Source organism: Papio anubis, chromosome 3, assembly GCF_008728515.1.
Source record: "Papio anubis isolate 15944 chromosome 3, Panubis1.0, whole genome shotgun sequence".
Taxonomy (NCBI): Eukaryota; Metazoa; Chordata; class Mammalia; order Primates; family Cercopithecidae; genus Papio; species Papio anubis.
The window spans coordinates 12,888,956-12,908,503 of NC_044978.1; the positions used below are offsets into that span (position 1 = coordinate 12,888,956).

A 19,548-nucleotide genomic window follows, 5' to 3' on the forward strand; every position below is an offset into this window, starting at 1 on the left:
AGGAATTTTTTTCTATGCTGTCTTTTCCAGATGATAAAGTCTTTGTTTTTCAGGTCATGCCAAGGTTCTTTGGGAGAATATGAAGAAAATGCAACTCATACTTGTTGGTGATAAGACTGAGTATATTGTGTGAGTCCCTTGTGGTGCTTTGCTATGTCTGCCCAAAGTGTGGTAGAGCACTAAATTGGGTGAGAAATATCCAGACTTCAAACATGTTACTGTCAGAATCTACGTTTCTAGCAAACAAAAGTTTCCTCTCACTTTGGAAATTAGCAAACATTGACTAGGATATTCAAAATCCATACCAAGGAGGTGACTGTATGAAACCCATTTGTAAGGGTTCAAAAGTACCCTGACACTTGAGTTTTTGTTCAGTCTCCACCTTTACAGTTTAACTAGATTATGCTGGTGCAGAAGAGACAAGCAACTGGAGACCTTCTCAGCAACCTCAATAAAATTACCCCACCAATGTCGACAAAGCACAGTGATCAATTTGTCCTTCTTGAGGTGGGAAATTTAATGAAAACTGTTTGCAAGGTTCCACCTGAGGTCCACTGGTGACAATAAACTGCCATTCTGAAAGTGACAGATTATGAATAACATTCCTTAGTAAGGTCTGAAGATGACAGGCACAGTATGAAACAGGGAGAATTTGTGGATTATTAGAGATAGCCACCACTGGAGTCATTTAACTTTGAGAAAGAGGTCATGTGACAGTGGCAAGTCTTTTGGTTGATATGATAGTGCCAGGATCAAACATTCGCAAGATCACCTTTTAAGACACAGAAATTCTCCTTGGGCATTTAAGGGCAAATAAGAAACTGAGTCCTTGATACTCATTTGGAAAGGCATCACTGATTTCCTACTTCCTTTTTCTCCCCTTTAGTTTCATTCCGTGAGGGTGTGGAGGTCTAGCAACAGGACCATTTTCCTTTCCAGTTTTTGCTTGTATGTTAAATTTCCCTATTTCTGACATTAGGCCACTCAGAGAAAGTGAGGCAGGAGCTGACGCTGCACATGCTCCAGGACCTACACCTGAATGTTTTCTACAGGTGAGCAGGAGCATCCCCCTGAGGTTTCCAACGCTGTCATCCTTGTTTTGGTGTGTAAACTCTGAAAGTTTTGTCTAAAATTTATAGCTTTTTAAAGTTCCTCTGGTTTTACTCTGAAATGTGGAGTCTCTTAAATCATACTCAAGGTATTCACACTGCCTTTTTCAACACATTTTGTTGCATTTGAGGTTCCTAATAACCTATAAATCACTTGATAGAGATCTGGGAACCCTGAATTATGTGTTTCTAGAACTACTGCAAATTTCTCTGTAAATTTATGCCTATCTTGCATAGACTTTTGAAGTTTTTGAAAATGACATTTAGCTTAGACCCAACCAGGGTTTAAAATCTGCCATAATGAGCTTATTCTGATTTGGTCAACTTTAAGAGCCAATTGGCATTTAGTGTTTCTAGATGGCCAGAAGAAAAGGGACATCAGAAAGAGTGTCAGGGAAGAGGAACTTGGAGGGCAATTGGGTGAGAGAACCGGAATAGTAAAGATAAAAGCTTCTTGAGCCAAGTGGTGATTTGGGCACATCTAAAAAAGAGCTTTTCACATTTTTCTCACTTGTGTCTTCCATGGAATAATTACTGAAGCAATTGTGGAATCTGGATTTGTATTGTAAGATTTCTTATATCAATCATAACATATATATCATTGAATGTTTGGAATTTCACTCTCTTTCCATAAGGCAGCTCTCAAATGAACAGTTTTGTTCTTACAAAAGGTTTCTCAAATGGCCTCTGAAATTCTAGATTAAGTCATTTAAACAGAGATACATAGTATTAGTTATAGTGCAAAATACATGTAGGAGGCAGGAATATGGCTTGGAGGGGATATGAACTTGGGTTTAGTCTGAGACAAAGGCAAAATGATCTGGGAATGGGTAGTCAAATGTGTTGTTTGTGTACCTCCTGCCCTTGGCTCCCCAAACTAAAGGTTAGGTAGTCTCCAGTGGCAAACCTGATAAATGTGCAGTTGGGGAAGATGGAAAGTTTGACCAAGAGATCTCATTCAAAATCAGTGTCTCACAGACAAAACAAGACTCCAAATCGTTGTATAAGCTTTTGATAAAGTTTATGGCAATATCTGTCTAGTCAATACCAATCTGAGGAAAACACCTTCTGGGCATCTAGTCCCAAGGGATGGCTCAGTGAATTGACTTAACAGGACCCGTGCTTATTCTCTTTCTTATGAACTTCCTTTTTTTGACTCCCATGAGAAAATTTTGAAGAAAGCAGTGACAAAAAGCAATAGTTAGTAATAAGGCAGATATCTATTGAGGATAAATTTGTTCAAGTCTGATGAAATAATCAAAGAGTTCTTGAGAGGAGATCTTAGGGGATAAAATACATTTAGCACTTGGTAGCTTGATAAAAAGAAAGAGGGACTGAAATCTAACAGAAGACTTAACCCTTTGTTGTAGTCAGAGTGATTGCCCCCGCCAAGCCAGGAAGCTGAAGAGGCCTCAGTGATTTGCACTATTTTGAATTTAGGATCTTTGCTTGAGCAACAAGGGGTTTCAATGGGACCTCCAAGTTGTCGAACACCCCAAAATATCAGTAGAAAACCTTTCGATAAGCAAAAGTTCCATTCAGTCGAACCTACTGCAGTAGGGAGAACGCCACCTGGACGGGGTCCTAGGGTATTTTGGGTAAGTCAGAAGCAGAACAGTTGTCGAGCTTTGGAGTCTGGACACAGTAGTTCAAGGCGGGTTTTTCAAAGTGGGGAATGGAGTAAGATTGGGCAAAGTTCATAACCTACTAGTTTAGGGTCGAACACCTGTAAGTGAGAGTTTGGGTAAGGAAACTGTTATTAATAAGCAGGCTGTTTACCAGAGTCAGAATATTATTGTCTTCAATATATTGTTTTGTCAGCATTTCCTGAGGCAAACAGTGAATTTAAGTACTGGATTGCAGTCTTATCTTTTCCAGGCTAATGTTTCCTAGAAGAAACAACTAAGTCATATGTACATAACTGGTTCATAGTTTTACCTAAGTCATGTTCACAGCTGATGTCAGTTCTTAAAGCCTATGATTTTAATATCAGAAAAAGTAGAACTTCAAGTAAAAATATCGGAAGTTAAAAAAATGACATTATTTACTACTAAGAAGAAAATTAGATCAAAATGATATGGTATCACATTATGTTAAAAAATAACAGAAAGAACTACAGTCAGAAACAGAAAAACATGTCACCAATTATAACTGGAGATTTTAACAAGTCATTCCCAAACGAGATTTGAATATTATAATAAGCTCAAAATTAATACCCAACAAAAATAAAGCACACACAGAATTAGTTGCAATGATCAGCTATATCCAGGACTACAAAGAAAGCCTGAATGCATTTCTGAAAGCAACATCATTTATAGCAAAAATTAAATATAATAAAATTAGAAATTGATAAAAATCATATAGCCCTAAACTAAGAAAACATAAATAACTTTTGGGTTAAAAATATAAACAAATTAAGATATATTTGTGACTGTTTGCCAAAGGAAGCACTACGTGTCAAAATTGAGAAACACAGGTAAAGCAGAATTTAGACAAAACTTGTATTTTAGTGATCAACTGACTGATTGCAGAGATGGGGTCTTGTTGTGTTGCCCAGGATGGTCTCAAAGTACCTTCAAGTGATCCTCCTTCCTCAGTCTCCCAAAATGCTGGGATTACAGATGTGAGTCACCACACATGGCCCGAAACTTGTATTTTTAAACTAAAAAGAAGAAAAATGAACTAAGCATTCAACTAAAAAAACTTGAAATGAAGCAACAAAGTAAAACTAACAAAGCAAGGAGGTAGGGAATAACAAATCAGAAGTAAAGTAGATGGTCAGAATGGATATTAGAGAATGTACAATGTATATACTATCATCATTATTTTGCCATCCAAAACTGTCATCTCCCATATCTACATGGGAGGCTGAGGCAGACGAATAGCTTGAACCTAGGGGTTGCAGTGAGCTGAGATGGCGCCACTGTACTCTAACTGCACTCCAGCATGGGAGACAGGGTGAGACTCTATCTCAAAACAAACAAACAAACAACACACACAAACACAAACAACAAAACCTATCATCAAAGAAAACAAAAACTCAATATGTAAAAGAGGTGTTATTCTGGCTGGGGCTCTGCTACCTAACTCTCTTTCTCCACTGACTGAGCAATGCTTTTTGAAAAACCAGATTGAGAAGACCTGTTGTAAAATAGGTCTTGCATGAAGCTAGTGATGAACTCACAAACCAGTGAAGAGGACTTTCTTAACCTTTAAAATCTGCTAGTGGCAAAAAGTGTTTCCACGGGCTAATGAAGAAAAACAACAAAAAGTCCTGAGCAACTATTCCTTTTTACCTTAAGACATTCTTAAACAACTACTGCATGATTGTTTCTGGAGACCTTTTTTTTTATTCAAGTAAACTTTTTGCCAGCATTTTCTGACTCAAAATATAGGAGCAGGAAGATAACATTTTTGTGAGAAAAAAGTTTAAATACAGCTTCCTGCTGCATTTAAATAGTACAGTAGTTAATATGATACTAATATACTTTGGATATATTTTGAGTTTGTTGGTTTTCCAGTATTCACCCACTGCTAGGCCTGTGGGTGTTGGACATGCCTGTGGTTCTCAATTTTGCTTGACTGTTAGAATCCTGATGTCCAAGTCTTACTCCAGTTAGACCAGTTCAGCCAGAAAGTCAGAAGGTGTACTCAAGCATCTGTTTTTTCAAAATCTCCTTTTGTGATGCCAAGTGCAATCAAAGTTGAGAATCATTGTAATAGCAAATGGTTGAATGGAAACTCCACCTTCTATTTAAATCTTACCCCAGTCTGCCCTTAGCTGTCTGAAGATAACTCAGTGTCTGAAGATAACTACGGCAGGCTGATCAAATACGCATATAGCAGGATGACAGCAAGAGAGTGATACACTGCCTGTGTTCCAAATCACAAAACATCTCAACAGGCTGGATGATGGACCGAGTCTGATGGGATGGAATTTCATAAAGATACATAAAAAAGCATCTTGGATACAGTAAACTTAACTCCACAAATACAGGGCAATTTAGACGTGACTAAGTAGCAGTACACATGAAAAATTATTGAGGAATTTTGTTGACTTTAAGGGTAGTGTGAGTCAACACTGTGATTTGGCTGCCAGAAAATAAACTCAATCCAAGGCTGTGTCAACAAAGGCATACTGTCCATTCTGCATGCTCATTATAGCACTAAGTACTGAGCCATGTTCTCAATCGCATACCTCACGAACATGGAAAGCTAACAGTATGGTTAAGCGGGGAAACTGGAACTGTCATCTTGGGGAATAAAAGGGATATTTAGCCAGGAGTAGTTAGCTTAGGGAGACCATGACAAATATTTTCGAAATATTTGAAGGACTCAGTTGTGGAAATGAGATTAGATTTATTGTGTAAAACTCCAGAAGTGGAAAGCAATAGAGAGATGGAAGGAAATGCTTTTCAGCAGTGTTGCTCATCGACAAATGGATTGAACAGCCACAAAGAATGGAGGGTTCCCTGTCCTTTGAGATATTTAAGCCTTCAAGTAAATTATGGGTGAGGAGTTTCAAATCTTCTAGAGTTGAACCAGATAAGAAAGTCATTTCTTCCGGTAAGATGTTATGGACCTATAACGTCAGTGTACTTAAAAGTAGATTGGGAGTGAAAGGCAGACTTTCGATGTTCTGTACACTGTTGAAACCCCTTAGCATGGTCTTCTGTAACCTGCTCACCCTGCCCCAAGGAGGCAGCCAGCCAATGCCACCAGCCCAACGGAGACCCCAGTGCTTTTCCAATGGGGAAATGCAGTCATTTTTCTTCCGATATTACATCCTTTCTAGAATATGTCTCACACACATCTCTCTTTACCAGCCCCTTTTTCAAGTAAACCAACTTCTCGCAGAAGCTGACAATATGTCTCTTTACTCTCTACGAAGATTCTGGCCCTTCTCCTCACCTGTCAGAAGTGGAGGATTCCAAAGGGATCATTAGCATCCATTCCAACAGCCTGCACTGCATCCTGAGAACTGCAGTTCTTGCATCCTCAGGCAACTTTCAACTACACAGACCAAGGGAGAGAGGGGATCCCTCCGAGGTCCCATAGGGTTCTCTGACATAGTGATGACCTTCTTTTGGAACTTTTAGAACCCCCAGGACATTTCCAAACTTTGAGCAGGGCGCTGGGGCCCAGGCGTGCGGGAGGGAGGACAAGAGTTCGAGAGCGGCCAGGATAAAGCGGGGACTCCCTCCACCCCACGGTGCCTAGTTTCTCCTCTCTCCACGTGGTCCAGGGTGGTCGCATCACCTCTAAAGCCGGTCCGCCAACCACCAGCCCGGGGACTGAACTTGCTCCTCCGGCCGCCCGCTCCCGGCAGGGGACGGGGGGCGGGGAGGGAGACATCCAGTGGGGGTCGGGGGAGGTGGGGCCGCCGGGGAGGAGGCGAGGGAAACGGGGAGCTCCAGGGAGACGGCTTCCGAGGGAGAGTGAGAGGGGAGGGCAGCCCGGGCTCGGCACGCTCCCTCCCTCGGCCGCTTTCTCTCACATAAGCGCAGGCAGAGGGCGCGTCAGTCATGCCCTGCCCCTGCGCCCGCCGCCGCCGCCGCCGCCGCCGCCGCTCAGCCCGGCGCGCTCTGGAGGCTCCTGCGCCGCGGCGCTCCCGGGCCCCGCCGCCGCCGGCCGCCCCGCCGCCCCTCCCTCCCGCCCCCGGCACCGCCGCCAGCGCCCCTGCCGCAGCGCCCGCGGTCTGGGCTCCTCTCACTCGGGGAAGGGGAGGGAGGAGGGGGACGAGGGTTCTGGCGGGTTTGGAGGGGCTGAACATCGCGGGCTGCCCCTGGCGCCCCCTCTCTCCAAAGCCACCACGCGGACCGTGGAGGCGTCCCCTGCCCCCACCTCGCGGCCCGGGAATGCGTATTTGAGCGTCCGGTTTCCTCGCGAGGCTACCTGACACCCGCCGCCTTTCCCTGGCACTGGCTGGGAGGGCGCCCTGCAAAGTTGGGAACGCGGAGCCCCGGACCCGCTCCCGCCGCCTCCGGCTCGCCCAGGGGGGTCGCCGGGAGGAGCCCGGGGGAGAGGGACCAGGAGGGGCCCGCGGCCTCGCAGGGGCGCCCTTGTCCCCACCCCTGCCCCCGCCAGCGGACCGGTCCCCCACCCCCGGTCCTTCCACCATGCACTTGCTGGGCTTCTTCTCTCTGGCGTGTTCTCTGCTCGCCGCTGCGCTGCTCCCGGGTCCTCGCGAGGCGCCCGCCGCCGCCGCCGCCTTAGAGTCCGGACTGGACCTCTCGGACGCGGAGCCCGACGCGGGCGAGGCCATGGTAGGTTTGCGTTAGGGTTTGCGGAAGACCCGAGAGTTTGCTTTAGGGTTTGCGGCGTTAGGGTTTGCGGAGGACCCGAGAACCTGCGCGGGGGAAAGTGTGTATGTGCTTTAAGCGTGTGTACGTGGGATCCAAAGTTACTGAGCTCAGTGCAGTCTGCTTTGGAGAAAATTTTTCTTCTTTTTAAATAGAAACTTGTTGCTAGAGAGGCAAGCAAGTTACACGAGTGAAGGGCCCGGAGGAGAGGTGCCCAGTGAGAGATCCCGAAAGCTATTTCAGACTGGTTTCCTCTGGGCCAACCAGGGGGTCTTGAACTGTGCCCAGTCAGCGGGGCTCTGGAGAGTATGAGTTCATTTTAGTCGGGAAATGCTCGTTTCTTTCCCCAGCGGATTCATGGGACTCCAGACAGATTCTGGGACACTGGTTATCAGTAAAGCCAGCCTTACTTTCCCGGAGTGTACATAGCTGCGGAGCACCAGGCGCTGTGCGCGACTTTAGAAAAAAAGTGTCAGGGACTTTAGTAACCAGGCTCCAGGGCTTTCAGAGTTCACTTGAAATTGGTCAGACTTGAGATGTAACAGGAGATTAGAGTCAGTTAGATCACAATCAAGCAAGGCTTGTTTCAACTTTATAAGCTCTTCATTCCTAAAATCTGGTCATGAGATACTGAAAACTAAGGTTTTTTTTTTTTTTTTTTCTTGTTTGGGGTTTTTTTGTTTGTTTGTTTTATTTTGTTTTAAATAAGAGGTGTTTAATCCTTTGCCTACAAATGTTGCCGAAATACTTTTGAGGCATTCTGATTTTCAAAAAGGATTTGTGTTTGTTCCTACATCTTACTGGCTCATCTAAAAGAGTATATATTTATCTAAAAAGTTCATACCTGCCATCGCCATAAAGAGTACGCTTACGAGAGTTCTTAAAGAAGTTATATTCGACATTTCAGTTCAAACACTTGCAGTATCCCTTGTTGGAACTACACTACAGTGGTTTATTTCAACTGGTGGCAAGTGGAGAGGTATACCTGTGGTGTGTTACAGTCAACTTTAAGTTGACTATTGATTAACACATACACAATGTGTAGAAAATAAGTAGCCTTATATTTTGAAATATTTTATTTTTATTTTGAAATACACTTTAAGGTTGAGAAGAGTAATTTTTGAAAATCAAACTACCTTTGTATTTAAATTCTGGGGAAACATTAAAATGTTGGAATGTGTAATAATTTAAGATAGGGGTTAAAGGAATGCCTCTTGAGTAAAAACAATATAAATGAAATAGCAGAACAGACTGCATTCTGTGAATTGCAAAAATAATTTTCAGTGCCTATACTCACATTGCCATAACTATAGTGATAAAAATATCTTTCTGTTCTTAAATACCACAGAAATGTAATATTGGGCTCAATAACACCTCTGATAATTTGAGTCCTTGATTTTGCAGTACCTATTTGCTATTTCTGCAAAGTCAAAACGAGTAAAAGTATGATTTAGTAAGGCAACATCTCTGTATTGGCTATGGTCCCTTCCTTTGGTTTACAGTAAGAAAATGTGCAGTAGAAAGTAAAATGAGAAGCATTCCCTGATAAGCCAATAGATTGTATGAGAGTCACTCACTGCTGGGTGAGTCTTGAATTCATGTACCCTGAGTGTGTGTGTGTGTGTGTGTGTTTACGTGTGTTATGTATAGGTATGGGATTGGAGAATAAAAAAGTTAACTTATTTTTAACTTTCAAAAGTGTCTTCATTGGTGATGTAAAATTTGCCTTTGGTGATATGGCAAATTTTACCATTGCCGTGAAAATCTCTATGCATTTTTGTTTGCAAATGTTGCTTTTGATATTTAACCATTTTTATATTCTGTATAGTGAATATGGGTTAGCATTCTGCATGTGATGTGGGTTCTTTTCCCATGTGATGTAACATCATTTCCCATATGAAACATAATCTCTCAGTTCCATAGACCACAAAGCAGTATTTCATTGCTCCATTAAAGTTTCGTTCCCCAGTGGGTGAATAGAGCCTTGACAGGGCATGTGTCATTAATGTGTTCAGTGAAACTACTGTGTCCTTGCTATGAAACATGTCACACAACTGCCAAGAAACTGATGTGAAGACTCTATGTCTCTCCCTAGTGGCCTATACAAGTGCCTCATTTAGATTTAAGCACTAGAGAAGAACTGGGGAGAAATCAGTTGTTAATTTTCTATAACTACGTGAACCCCAAGAAAATATTTCAGAAGGCAAACAGAAGATGCTAAATATCTATAAGACCAATAGATGCAATTTTTTCATAACTTTCACCTAGGAACTTTTTTAATATTTAAAAAATCAAAAATAGCACACAAGCTATGAACCAAAGTTAGCCATCCAGCCCTTCACCCCACCTGTAAAGCCATACAAAAGATTGTAGGTAAAAATCAGAAATGGAATGAAGTTCTCCTTATTCTTTGACTTGTATTTGCATTTACTGGATTCCTATTTCTAGTTATTTGTGGTTGCATGACTTACTGAAAAGTCTTAAAATGTTTCTCTGAAGGATGTTAACACAAACAAGACAGTGTCAAGAAAGTAAGGCAGGCAAAAGTAAAATTAACTGGACATGATAGGGACAAAAGAGAATAGCAAGTCCAAAGCTGTTATATTTACAGTTTTACTTATAGTATATGATTGAGTATGTTTGTCAACATCCACTCTTATAAGAGATTTCTGACATTCCTCTGAGTGATGCGGGCCATATGAGGTTTTAGATATAGAAAGTTCAATTCATCTTTCATTTTGATTTCTACTCCATTATATTCTTCTGAAATATGAATATCTGATTGGTAGCTATTTATTCACAAGACAGTTATCAAAATTGCTTTATAGGAAGCAGTTAATTACTGATTTTAGTGGCATATCTCTAAGACCCATAGATCTCTATTCCTGTCCTTTAGAGTTGAGTGGAGAAAGACAGAGGGTGATGGATTTAGATTTCATTCTGGACTTCCGGTTCTGATTCCGGTTCCTCTTGAGAGTAAGGTCCTGGCCTCCTAGTTATCTCCATGTGTCCAACCTGGAATGCTGTTTCTCAGCTCTTGCTGGGGTTTTCGCCAACAGAGGAACTGGCGTGAGACTAATGAGGGTTTCCCGAATCCCTGGGACTGTGCTTGCCTGCTTGCCTTTGGCAGTCCTGGGGTTCTTACTGAGAGTAGGAGTTTGTAACCGTTATCTGTGATGTCCATAACGTGTGTTATGCACTTCGCAAAGAGCTTTGCAAGTTAGCTTTGTTTTTCGCTACATTTCCATAATACAGACATTATTTTATTTCATTAAGGATGATGAACCCAAGATTTGAATGACTTAACCAGGAAAAAGAATAGATTTTTTTTTTCCTTTTCTTCTTTTAAAAAAAGTTTTATGGCATATAAAGACAGTCTCCGACTCAGAATGGTTCTATTTAGGACTTTTGGACTTTACAGTGGTGCAAAGTCGATACACATTCAGTAGAAACCATACTTCAAGGTTTGAATTTTGATCTTTTCCTGGGCTAATAATATGCAGTAAAATACTTTCTCTGGATGCTGGACAATGGAAGTGAGCTGTGACCAGTCAGCCATGTGATCACGAGAGTAAACAACAGGTACGCTGCTGTATATGAAGTGTATTTTCAACTCAGGAGGAATTTGTCGGGATGCAGCCCCGTTGTAAATCGAGAAGCATGTGTGTTTTAGAGAAATGTGGTATGGTTTTGGGCCTTTGGGCCTGTGATTCAGACTCCTTTCAGCCCCTCTGCTGGTCTCTGGCACACTGTAGCAGCATACAGGAAGGCAGAGAGAAGCACTGTGTGTGACTTTGCAGTTAGGGGCACCTTGTTGCATTTATTTAGGTCCTAATTCCCCACAACGGGACAAACGGAAATAAACCCAGACTTTCTTCCAGGCTTTACCACATGGTGTTCGTTTGACTAAAGATAAATTATAAATGACCTAATCCATGGTAATATTATAAGAATGACTACTTAACTGGAGGCTTAACAAGATTTCCTGACAAACAGTTTTTCAAAGTTGCGCTAAAGTAACTTCAGTGAAAGATTGTGATTTTACCTCTGCCAAATGACCTTTCACAAATAAGTGGATTTGGAAAGAACAAATTTAAGTTGGCAGAAGCATTATTATACCTCCTCTGACTTCTGAGCATATATTGTTTCACCTTTCACCAGTTACATTATTCCTTGTAGATGTGCATTTTATAAATACTATATGGGTCTACCTTTTTTGTTTTCTTGCAAACACATATTTGTAAGTACAGATTTGTATAAATTGTGGATTAAGGTATCATTGATTTTTCTCACTATAAAAACATATATAGCAGGGAACTTTAAACAAGGAGAGATGCCTATGAGTTTGATTTATAATGTAATTATAAAATTTACTATAAATATTTTAGGTTTGTGTAGTTGTTTTTCTGAAACTTACTAGTGTAAATTTTTGGGGTGACTTCTTTCCTCGGTTGATTAATTGTTTTTTCAGAGTTTATGTTTAACCATGAGAAAGCAGAGATTGTTTTTATTTAATTTGCTTTATTGGGCATCCATCATGGAATTAATCAAGTTGTACATTAAATACTTTGTCAGTGGATTCATACTGTTTCCTTGTACCGCTCATGCCCTAGTGGCTTTCAGGTGTTAGGAGTTACCCACTATAATTTTTTTTTTTCTAATTTTGAAATCCAAAAGTTCATTTTCTTTTTTTTCTTTTCTTTCTTTCTTTCTTTCTTTCTTTCTTTCTTTCTTTCTTTTTTTTTTTTTTTTTTTTAGACAGGGTCATGCTCTATTGCCCAGGCTGGAGTGCAGTGGCATGATGTCTACTCACTGCAACGTCTGCCTTGTGGGTTCAAATGATTCACATGCCTCAGCCTCCCACGTAGCTGGAATTACAGGCATGTGCCACTAGAGCAGGCTAATTTTTGTATTTTTCGTAGAGACAGGGTTTTGCCTTGTAGGCCAGGCTGGTCTCAAACTCCTGACCTCAGGTGATCCACTTGGCTTCCTAAACTGCTGGGATTACAGGCATAAGACACTGCACCCGGCCCCAGCAGCTCATTTTCTTAAATTATTTGGTGCTATAATCCTGATCTGTACTGACATAAAGCTGTTTATAGTCATCATTCTCTAATTTAAATATTTTTTATCTTCACTGGGAAAATAGTAATGTATTTATTTACATGATGCTGCCATCAGTCCTGCTGATTAATATGTCTATGCACTGGGTTTCCATAAAAATTCCAGGTTCAGAGACTCATGCAGTCTCCAGGCATTTGGGGTAAGCAGATGGATTATATCCCCGTTCCATAGGCCTTCCTCCATTGCTTTACTGCCTTGGGGCTGCCTGGAAGAGGCAGGGAAAGGTAATCCAGGAATTCAAGAAAGAAGCCATGTGGATGCTCCTAATTCCTTTTTACCCATTAGTACCAGGTTTATTTGCTCTTTAATCTGCTTCAACTCAGGGACATGTTAATCAATTCTTACTAGTGGCAGCTTCAGTTCTAAGCAGGAAATTACAGTTCAGTGTGTGATGCAAAAAATGTAGAGTGAGTGATCTTGTCTATAACAAGCTTATAATCATTTTGGAGGAAAGAATTTACTCATTAAAAATACTACAAGTGAATTAAACTGTAAATCGAGACCGTAATAGTGGTTTTGTAAGAGAGTCTTGTGAGTTGCCACCAGTTGTTGGCTAGCCTTCTGGGAGTTGCATGGGCAGGTCTGGGAAAGGTGGAATGATATGAGACCCAATGTTAAAATTGAGTAGATGCTAATTACAGAAATGGGGGAGAGAGGGATATTTTGAATTTTGAAGAATGACAGCAAAGTACAGAGGAAGTGAAGGTCAGGGATGTTTGGGGAACTAGCAGCAAACCCTCTGGTGCAAGAGTCAAGAGCTTTAAGGGAAACTGAAGGGAACATGGTGGGAAGTGTGAAAACCAAGAGCAAGTCTGAGTTTGGGTTGAAAGCAACAGGAGCCAATGAAGATTCTTTAGTGGTGTGCTGAAAGTGAGGTTTTAAGAAGTTTAACCTGGCATTGTTGCATAGAAGTGTCTAAGAAAGCTGACCAGAAGCTGATTAGAAGCTTCTCCGAAGCCATTTTCAACTGCAGGTTTCTTAAAGTGTCTGGCAGTGGCTCTGCCTTTCTAATTACAGTGGTCAACTATATACGGTATTCGAAATCCTCTATATGCTCCTGATTGCTGGTCATGATAGTGGGGATTACTTTTGACTTACTGTAGGCACCCATCATTGTGCTATCTGGATGCATTTACAAAATTATAGAAGTAGACATCTCTGCCATTATGGTTTGCATTCCAAACGGAGCAAGCAGTGTAAACAGTGGTCATGCTTAGATACACATACACACCCCCACCCCCCCCCAACACACATATACATGCATATACCTCTTAATAGTTCTTCAGACTGCCAAGTGTGACTTACATGTTCTTTCTTGCATGGCTAAGAATTTGTAGACAGTTCATTGAAATAGAATATTTAGACAATCAGAAGTGTACAAGATTAGAATCTCCATATTTGCACATATATTTATTTGTAGGTCGGTGGGCAATTAAAAAAAAGAGAGAGAGAGAGAAGGAGATAACCCTAAAGTGTCCTGGAAATTCCTACTTTTTAAAATCTGCTAACAATGAGACCAGAAAGGTGGGGGTGGGGATGTGAGGAGGTGAGTAAACTACCAAATAAACAATATAAATACTTTAGCTGTTCTTATAAAAGTTTTTTTTTTTTTTTTTTTTTAATATGGTGGAATAATTTACTCAAACTCAAGGGATGCCACCTACTAGAGAAAGGACATACTGAAAGAGGAAATATTCAAATGCACAACTTTGTGTAAAAAGCAATACTTACAAGTTTAAAAGACTCACTTCTAAAGGAGTTCGGCTTCCACCTGTCCTCATCTGGACAGGTGGAAAGATGTATATTTTGGGGTAGATCAGAAAGATGTGGTTTGTGACTTCTCTGTTTATAAAGGTTTCTATTTAGACATTTATTTTGTAATTTAATTTACCTAAAATTGGTCCCTAAATTACCATTTTCTCTCACTTTTATGCAGTAGTAAAGAATGCAGTCATAAGTGATCAAGGCTGGGATGAAAGCTAGCTATTTTGCTAATTGCAGAACTATGCACTCTGTTTACACTACCTGTGATAGTGCCTGGAAGAACTCACTGTCAATATTTCTGCCTGTTTCAGTCACATCACTGTCGCTTGTGTCAGTGACGGAACTTGTTTAGAGATGCAGTGCAGTGGATAAGAGCACAGGACCTGGACATGCCTTTCTGTATTCATGTCCTGGCTATGCCTTTTAGTACCTGTGTGGCCTTGGACAAGTTACTTAGTTTCTCTGTCGCTTCTTTGTAGCACAATGAGTAGATGCTAATTTTTAATTTTTGTTTGAGTCTGCTTTGTGTATTTACTTTATCTGTTTTTTGTTTTGTTTTGTTTTTTTTGTTGTTTTTTTTTTTTTGAGACAGAGCCTGGCTCTGCAGCCCAGGCTGGAGTGCGGTGGCGGTGGCGCGATCTCAGCTCACTGCAAGCTCCGCCTCCCAGGTGCACGCCATTCTCCTGCCTCAGCCTCCAGAGTAGCTGGAACTACAGGTGCCCAGCTAATTTTTTTTTTTTTTTTGTATTTTTTTAGTAGAGATGGGGTTTCACCGTGTTAGCCAGAATGGTCTCGATCTCCTGACACGTCTAGGCCTCCCAAAGTGCTGGGATTACAGGCGTAAGCCACCGCGTCCGGCCTAGTTACTTTATCCTTTTAAAAGTCCTCTTCCAAAATACAAAATAGAATTAATGCCTGCTTCATCAGGTTGTTTTGAGGATAAGAATGTGTATATAGGTCAGGTGTGGTGGCTCACGTCTGTAATCCCAGCACTTTGGGAGTCTGAGTCAGGTAGATCACTTGAGCCCAGGAGTTTGAGACCAGCCTGGCAACATGGAGAAAACCCTGTCTCTACAAAAAATAGAAAAATTAACTGGGCATGGTGACACGTGCCTGTATTCACAGCTACTCTGGAGGCTGAGGTGAGAAGATGGCTTGAGCCCAGGAGCCGGAGGTTGCAGTGAGCTGAAATCATGCCACTGCACTCCAGCCTGGCCAATAGAGTGAGACTCTGTCTCAAAAAAAAAAAAAAAAAAAAAAAGAAAAAATGAAAGAGCATGTATATATATATAAAGCCCTTGGAACCATGATTGGCATGTAGTAAGCTTTCTGTAAATTTGTGTTAAATAGTCTTCATGATCAGAAAACAAAGAAAATATAGCATGTAAGTTCTGTGTCCTAGACATACGACATAACTGATTATTCAGCACCTTGCAACTAATTTATTAAATTTTTAAAATTATAAGCTTGCTGACAATTTTCCCTATTTCTAAAATATAGCAAGAAGATGTAATACTGATGTTTGATTTTGAAACAGGTGAAGGAAATGCAGGGTGTTTAATCATTCAGTGTCTGGAGGCTATATAGTGTAGTTCTGCCTATAATATGTTCCCACTTTCCCTGGGTGCCTCGGTTTGTTCCTCTCCTGAAGGGCAGCGCAGGTGTCCATAGACCACACCAAACCAAAGAATCTGGGATGATGCTCTCTCCTTAAATGCCTCATTCATACTTAAGTCATTTGGCTGAAAAGGACTTTGGTACACATAAGCTTTCTAGAATGCCATATAATTTAATATGAACTCATCTTAAATATATTTAGAGCATATACATTTTCAAGTTTAAATGTTTATTAATGAAACATGCTACTGTTGCTACTTTGATGTGTAAATATCTATATTATTGCCACAAAAATAAATATGTACTCTAAATTTACAGTGAAATCATCACAGAATACCCAAAATATCAACAATTTCACTGAGGAAAATATAAAGAAAACTTAATGGTAGAATGCTAGATGCCAGAGTTAAACTTGTGTGAATTTGTTCAGGAAAACGTGATTGCACTGTTCCTAAGGGACCCTCTTCCTGAATGGTAACCAGTCCAGTGTGTGCTGTCTGAGATGTGTGGACACCAGGATGAATTATGGAGTAGATACTTTCCTTCTGTGAGAGTTAGCTGATTTGCTTGAGTACTCTAGTTTATGCAAAATAGTTGATTTTGTTTGCTGGTTCTCTTTGTCAGCTTGCCAGTCAGTGCTGTGACTTACATGGTTACCCTGTGCTGAAGACTATAGTGCTGGGGGCGTTGGAGGCCCGTGGGCAGACAGGAAAAAGGGATGAAAAATCAGTAGTGGACACACTTCCCAGCTCTTGAACAGCTGACAGCATAATTTTTGATTCAGTAACATCCAGAAAGTATTCACTTCCCTAGGATTCCAGTGCAGATGTTAGTTGGAGTATTTTAGAACTTTTGACCAGATAACCCCATTTTTAAATAGAATTTTTTTTTTCTGACTGGAACTGGAATGAAGCACCAAACACTAAATAGGCCCTCAGGTAGTATGTAAGTACATTAAAAGTTAGATAATACTATATTATTCATTCACATCTCTATGGATCATCTTTTTAAAAGTGATTTTCATATTAATATTTGTATTTCAGAATTAGAATTGTATGTAAGCATATAATAAAATGAAGCTTTATATTTCCATGCTATTATATTTTCCCAATTATAGATTTCAAATTAACATTTTAATGTGATTTTCTTCACAGTAATTTTTCATTGTCACACTAATTTATTTTTCTTTGAATTTTTTTTTTTTTAATTTTTTTTTTTTTTTTTTTTTGCGCCACCGGCCTCACTCTGTTTCCCAGGCTGGAGTGCAGTGGCATGAACGTGGCTCATTGCAGCCTCCGCCTCCTGGACTCAAGTGATTCACCTACCTCAGCCTCCCAAGTAGCTGGGACCTCAGGCACATGCCACCCCACCCAGATAATTTTTAAAATTTTTTCCAAAAATGAGGTCTCACTAAGTTGCCCAGGCTGCTCTCAAACTCCTGGGCTCAAGTGATCTGCCTTGGCATCCCAAAGTGCTGGGATTACGGGCATGAGCCACTGTTCCAGCCTAATGTCTTTTTCTCTTACAAGTGCTTTGCTTACATTTTTACTGTTAGAAACAGGATTCAAATAACTGCGTATTTAATATTCTTTTTATGTAGAAGAAACAGTCTTGAACTTGATGATACTTTTGGTTCCAACTTGCTAAAATCCTGGAAAAGGATGAAACATTTGTGAAAAAAATCAGACCGTGGCATTGCGGTAGTCGAGGAAGGGTCATGCGTGTGAGTGAGTGTCACTCTGAGACAGGCAGCGCTTTCTCCCTTGTGGTAATTGGATATGGTATGGGAAGCCAACTACTTAATCTGCTTCAGCCAAGCAGTGTTCAGAGTTTCATGCCCTTTTACTGAAATGGCAAACATAATTACCTTACCTAAAATGATGTGTTGGTAATGATTTTACCGAATAGTTCACTTGGTGAACAATAGTGAAAACAGTTCACCTTCCCTTGTCTTTGTTTACACTTAAATTAGCCCCTCCATGTCCCTCCCTGCCCCAAGAGTGGATGGATTTGGCAAATCAGACTGAAATGTTGAAGAAAATGGTCTTGACTCTCTTTTAACTGCAGTGACCACACAGCTGCTGTGAATCCTGTGACTGAATTCCTATAACCTGTAAAAGGGATTGTTATTTCCACTCACTCAAAATTTCTTGGAAGTAGCTAGTTAATATCAGATACCAGATGTGAGGCTATTTTTAATCATTGTCATTTAATTTACTATAATATCATTGCCTACATGGAATATTTTTAATTCTTTCTTTTTGTTTGTGTCTGTTTTGTGTATTTAGTTACTTTATCCTTTGAAAAGTCCTCTTCCAAGTTTATGTTTTGAAAAAGAGAACACTTATTTAGATTCATGTTTGCTTACAGGTCATGACATCTATGACTTCCCTAAAAAACAAACTAATCCTTTTGTCTCAGAGCCAAATTTTAGTTTTAACATAATAGTGATTCATTGTTTGTTCTCTTTGAGTCCTAGATCTTTCCTTTAATTTTGGTGTCTGTCCATGACAAATTAGAATTTTATTAAGGCCAAAATTATTCATGAGTCATGACCATCACACTTACAATTGGGTAATTTGAAGCTGCTTCAGATACACATTAAAGCAAATAATGATGTCATAAATTTTAATGCAATATTTTTCCCCTTCTTAACATTGTAGCAGTGAAGCCTGTTCTGTTAGAGACCAATTCTGTTTTACTTTAGAAAAATGTACCTCTGTGGTCATGTCCATCTGAGCACAGTATAGTTATTATATTACTGTAATATAGCACACAGTGACACATAACTTAGTAAAGATTAAAAATATTTAAAATTGGTGATGTTTTTGTGCCATGTTGATTAGACAGTTCTTATTCTTCTACCTGTCTTTTTTTTTTTGAGATGGAGTCTCGCTCTGTCGCCCAGGTTGGACTGCAGTGGCCGGTTCTCAGCCCACTGCAAGCTCCGCCTCCCAGGTTTACGCCATTCTCCTGCCTCAGCCTCCCGAGTAGCTGGGACTACAGGGGCCCGCCACCTCGTCCGGCTAGTATTTTGTATTTTTTAGTAGAGACGGGGTTTCACCATGTTAGCCAGGATGGTCTTGATCCCCTGACCTCGTGATCCACCCGTCTCGGCCTCCCAAAGTGCTGGGATTACAGGCTTGAGCCACCGCGCCCGACCTCTTCTACCTGTCTTAAAACTAGGAACAGTGTTAGTGTGACTGCCTCAAGTCACGTTAAGAGGACACATGTAGAAGACTGATGCTCAGGCTTCCTCTAGTACAAAACACCTGAAATTCAAATTTTGCTTTTCTGTGCTGTTTTCCTAATTAAATGTATCCTTGATGTTGAGTTTAACTTTATTACACCCCTGTTAAATATCTGCAATGTGTTGGGAAGGAGGACACATATGCCTGATTTAAATTTAATGTAATTGTATAGATATAATTTCATTTTCCATTCAAAAATTGAAATGATATAAATTAATATATGTACAGCTAAAATTAGATCTGTAATGTGGAGATGAACTCCATGCTGTCCTTTGTGCACTGTGTATTACACATGGGTATTAAATACGTGCTTCGTGAATGGGTTAGAAAGAGTTTTTTCTTTCTTTCTTTTTTTTCTTTTTGAGATAGAATGTCGCTCTG

At 40.5% G+C, this 19,548-nt stretch overlaps 1 protein-coding gene across 1 annotated transcript in view; it reads left to right on the plus strand.

Annotated features, from left to right (window-relative positions):
- The first annotated feature begins 6,634 nt into the window (after window positions 1-6,634).
- VEGFC (vascular endothelial growth factor C) overlaps window positions 6,635-19,548 on the plus strand; it is a 118,610-nt gene continuing 105,696 nt past the window's right edge. The window contains exon 1 of the mRNA XM_003899386.4: window positions 6,635-7,375. Within this exon, the coding sequence (XP_003899435.1) occupies window positions 7,229-7,375 (147 nt within the window). The 5' untranslated portion in view covers window positions 6,635-7,228. The remainder of the gene's footprint in view (window positions 7,376-19,548) is intronic.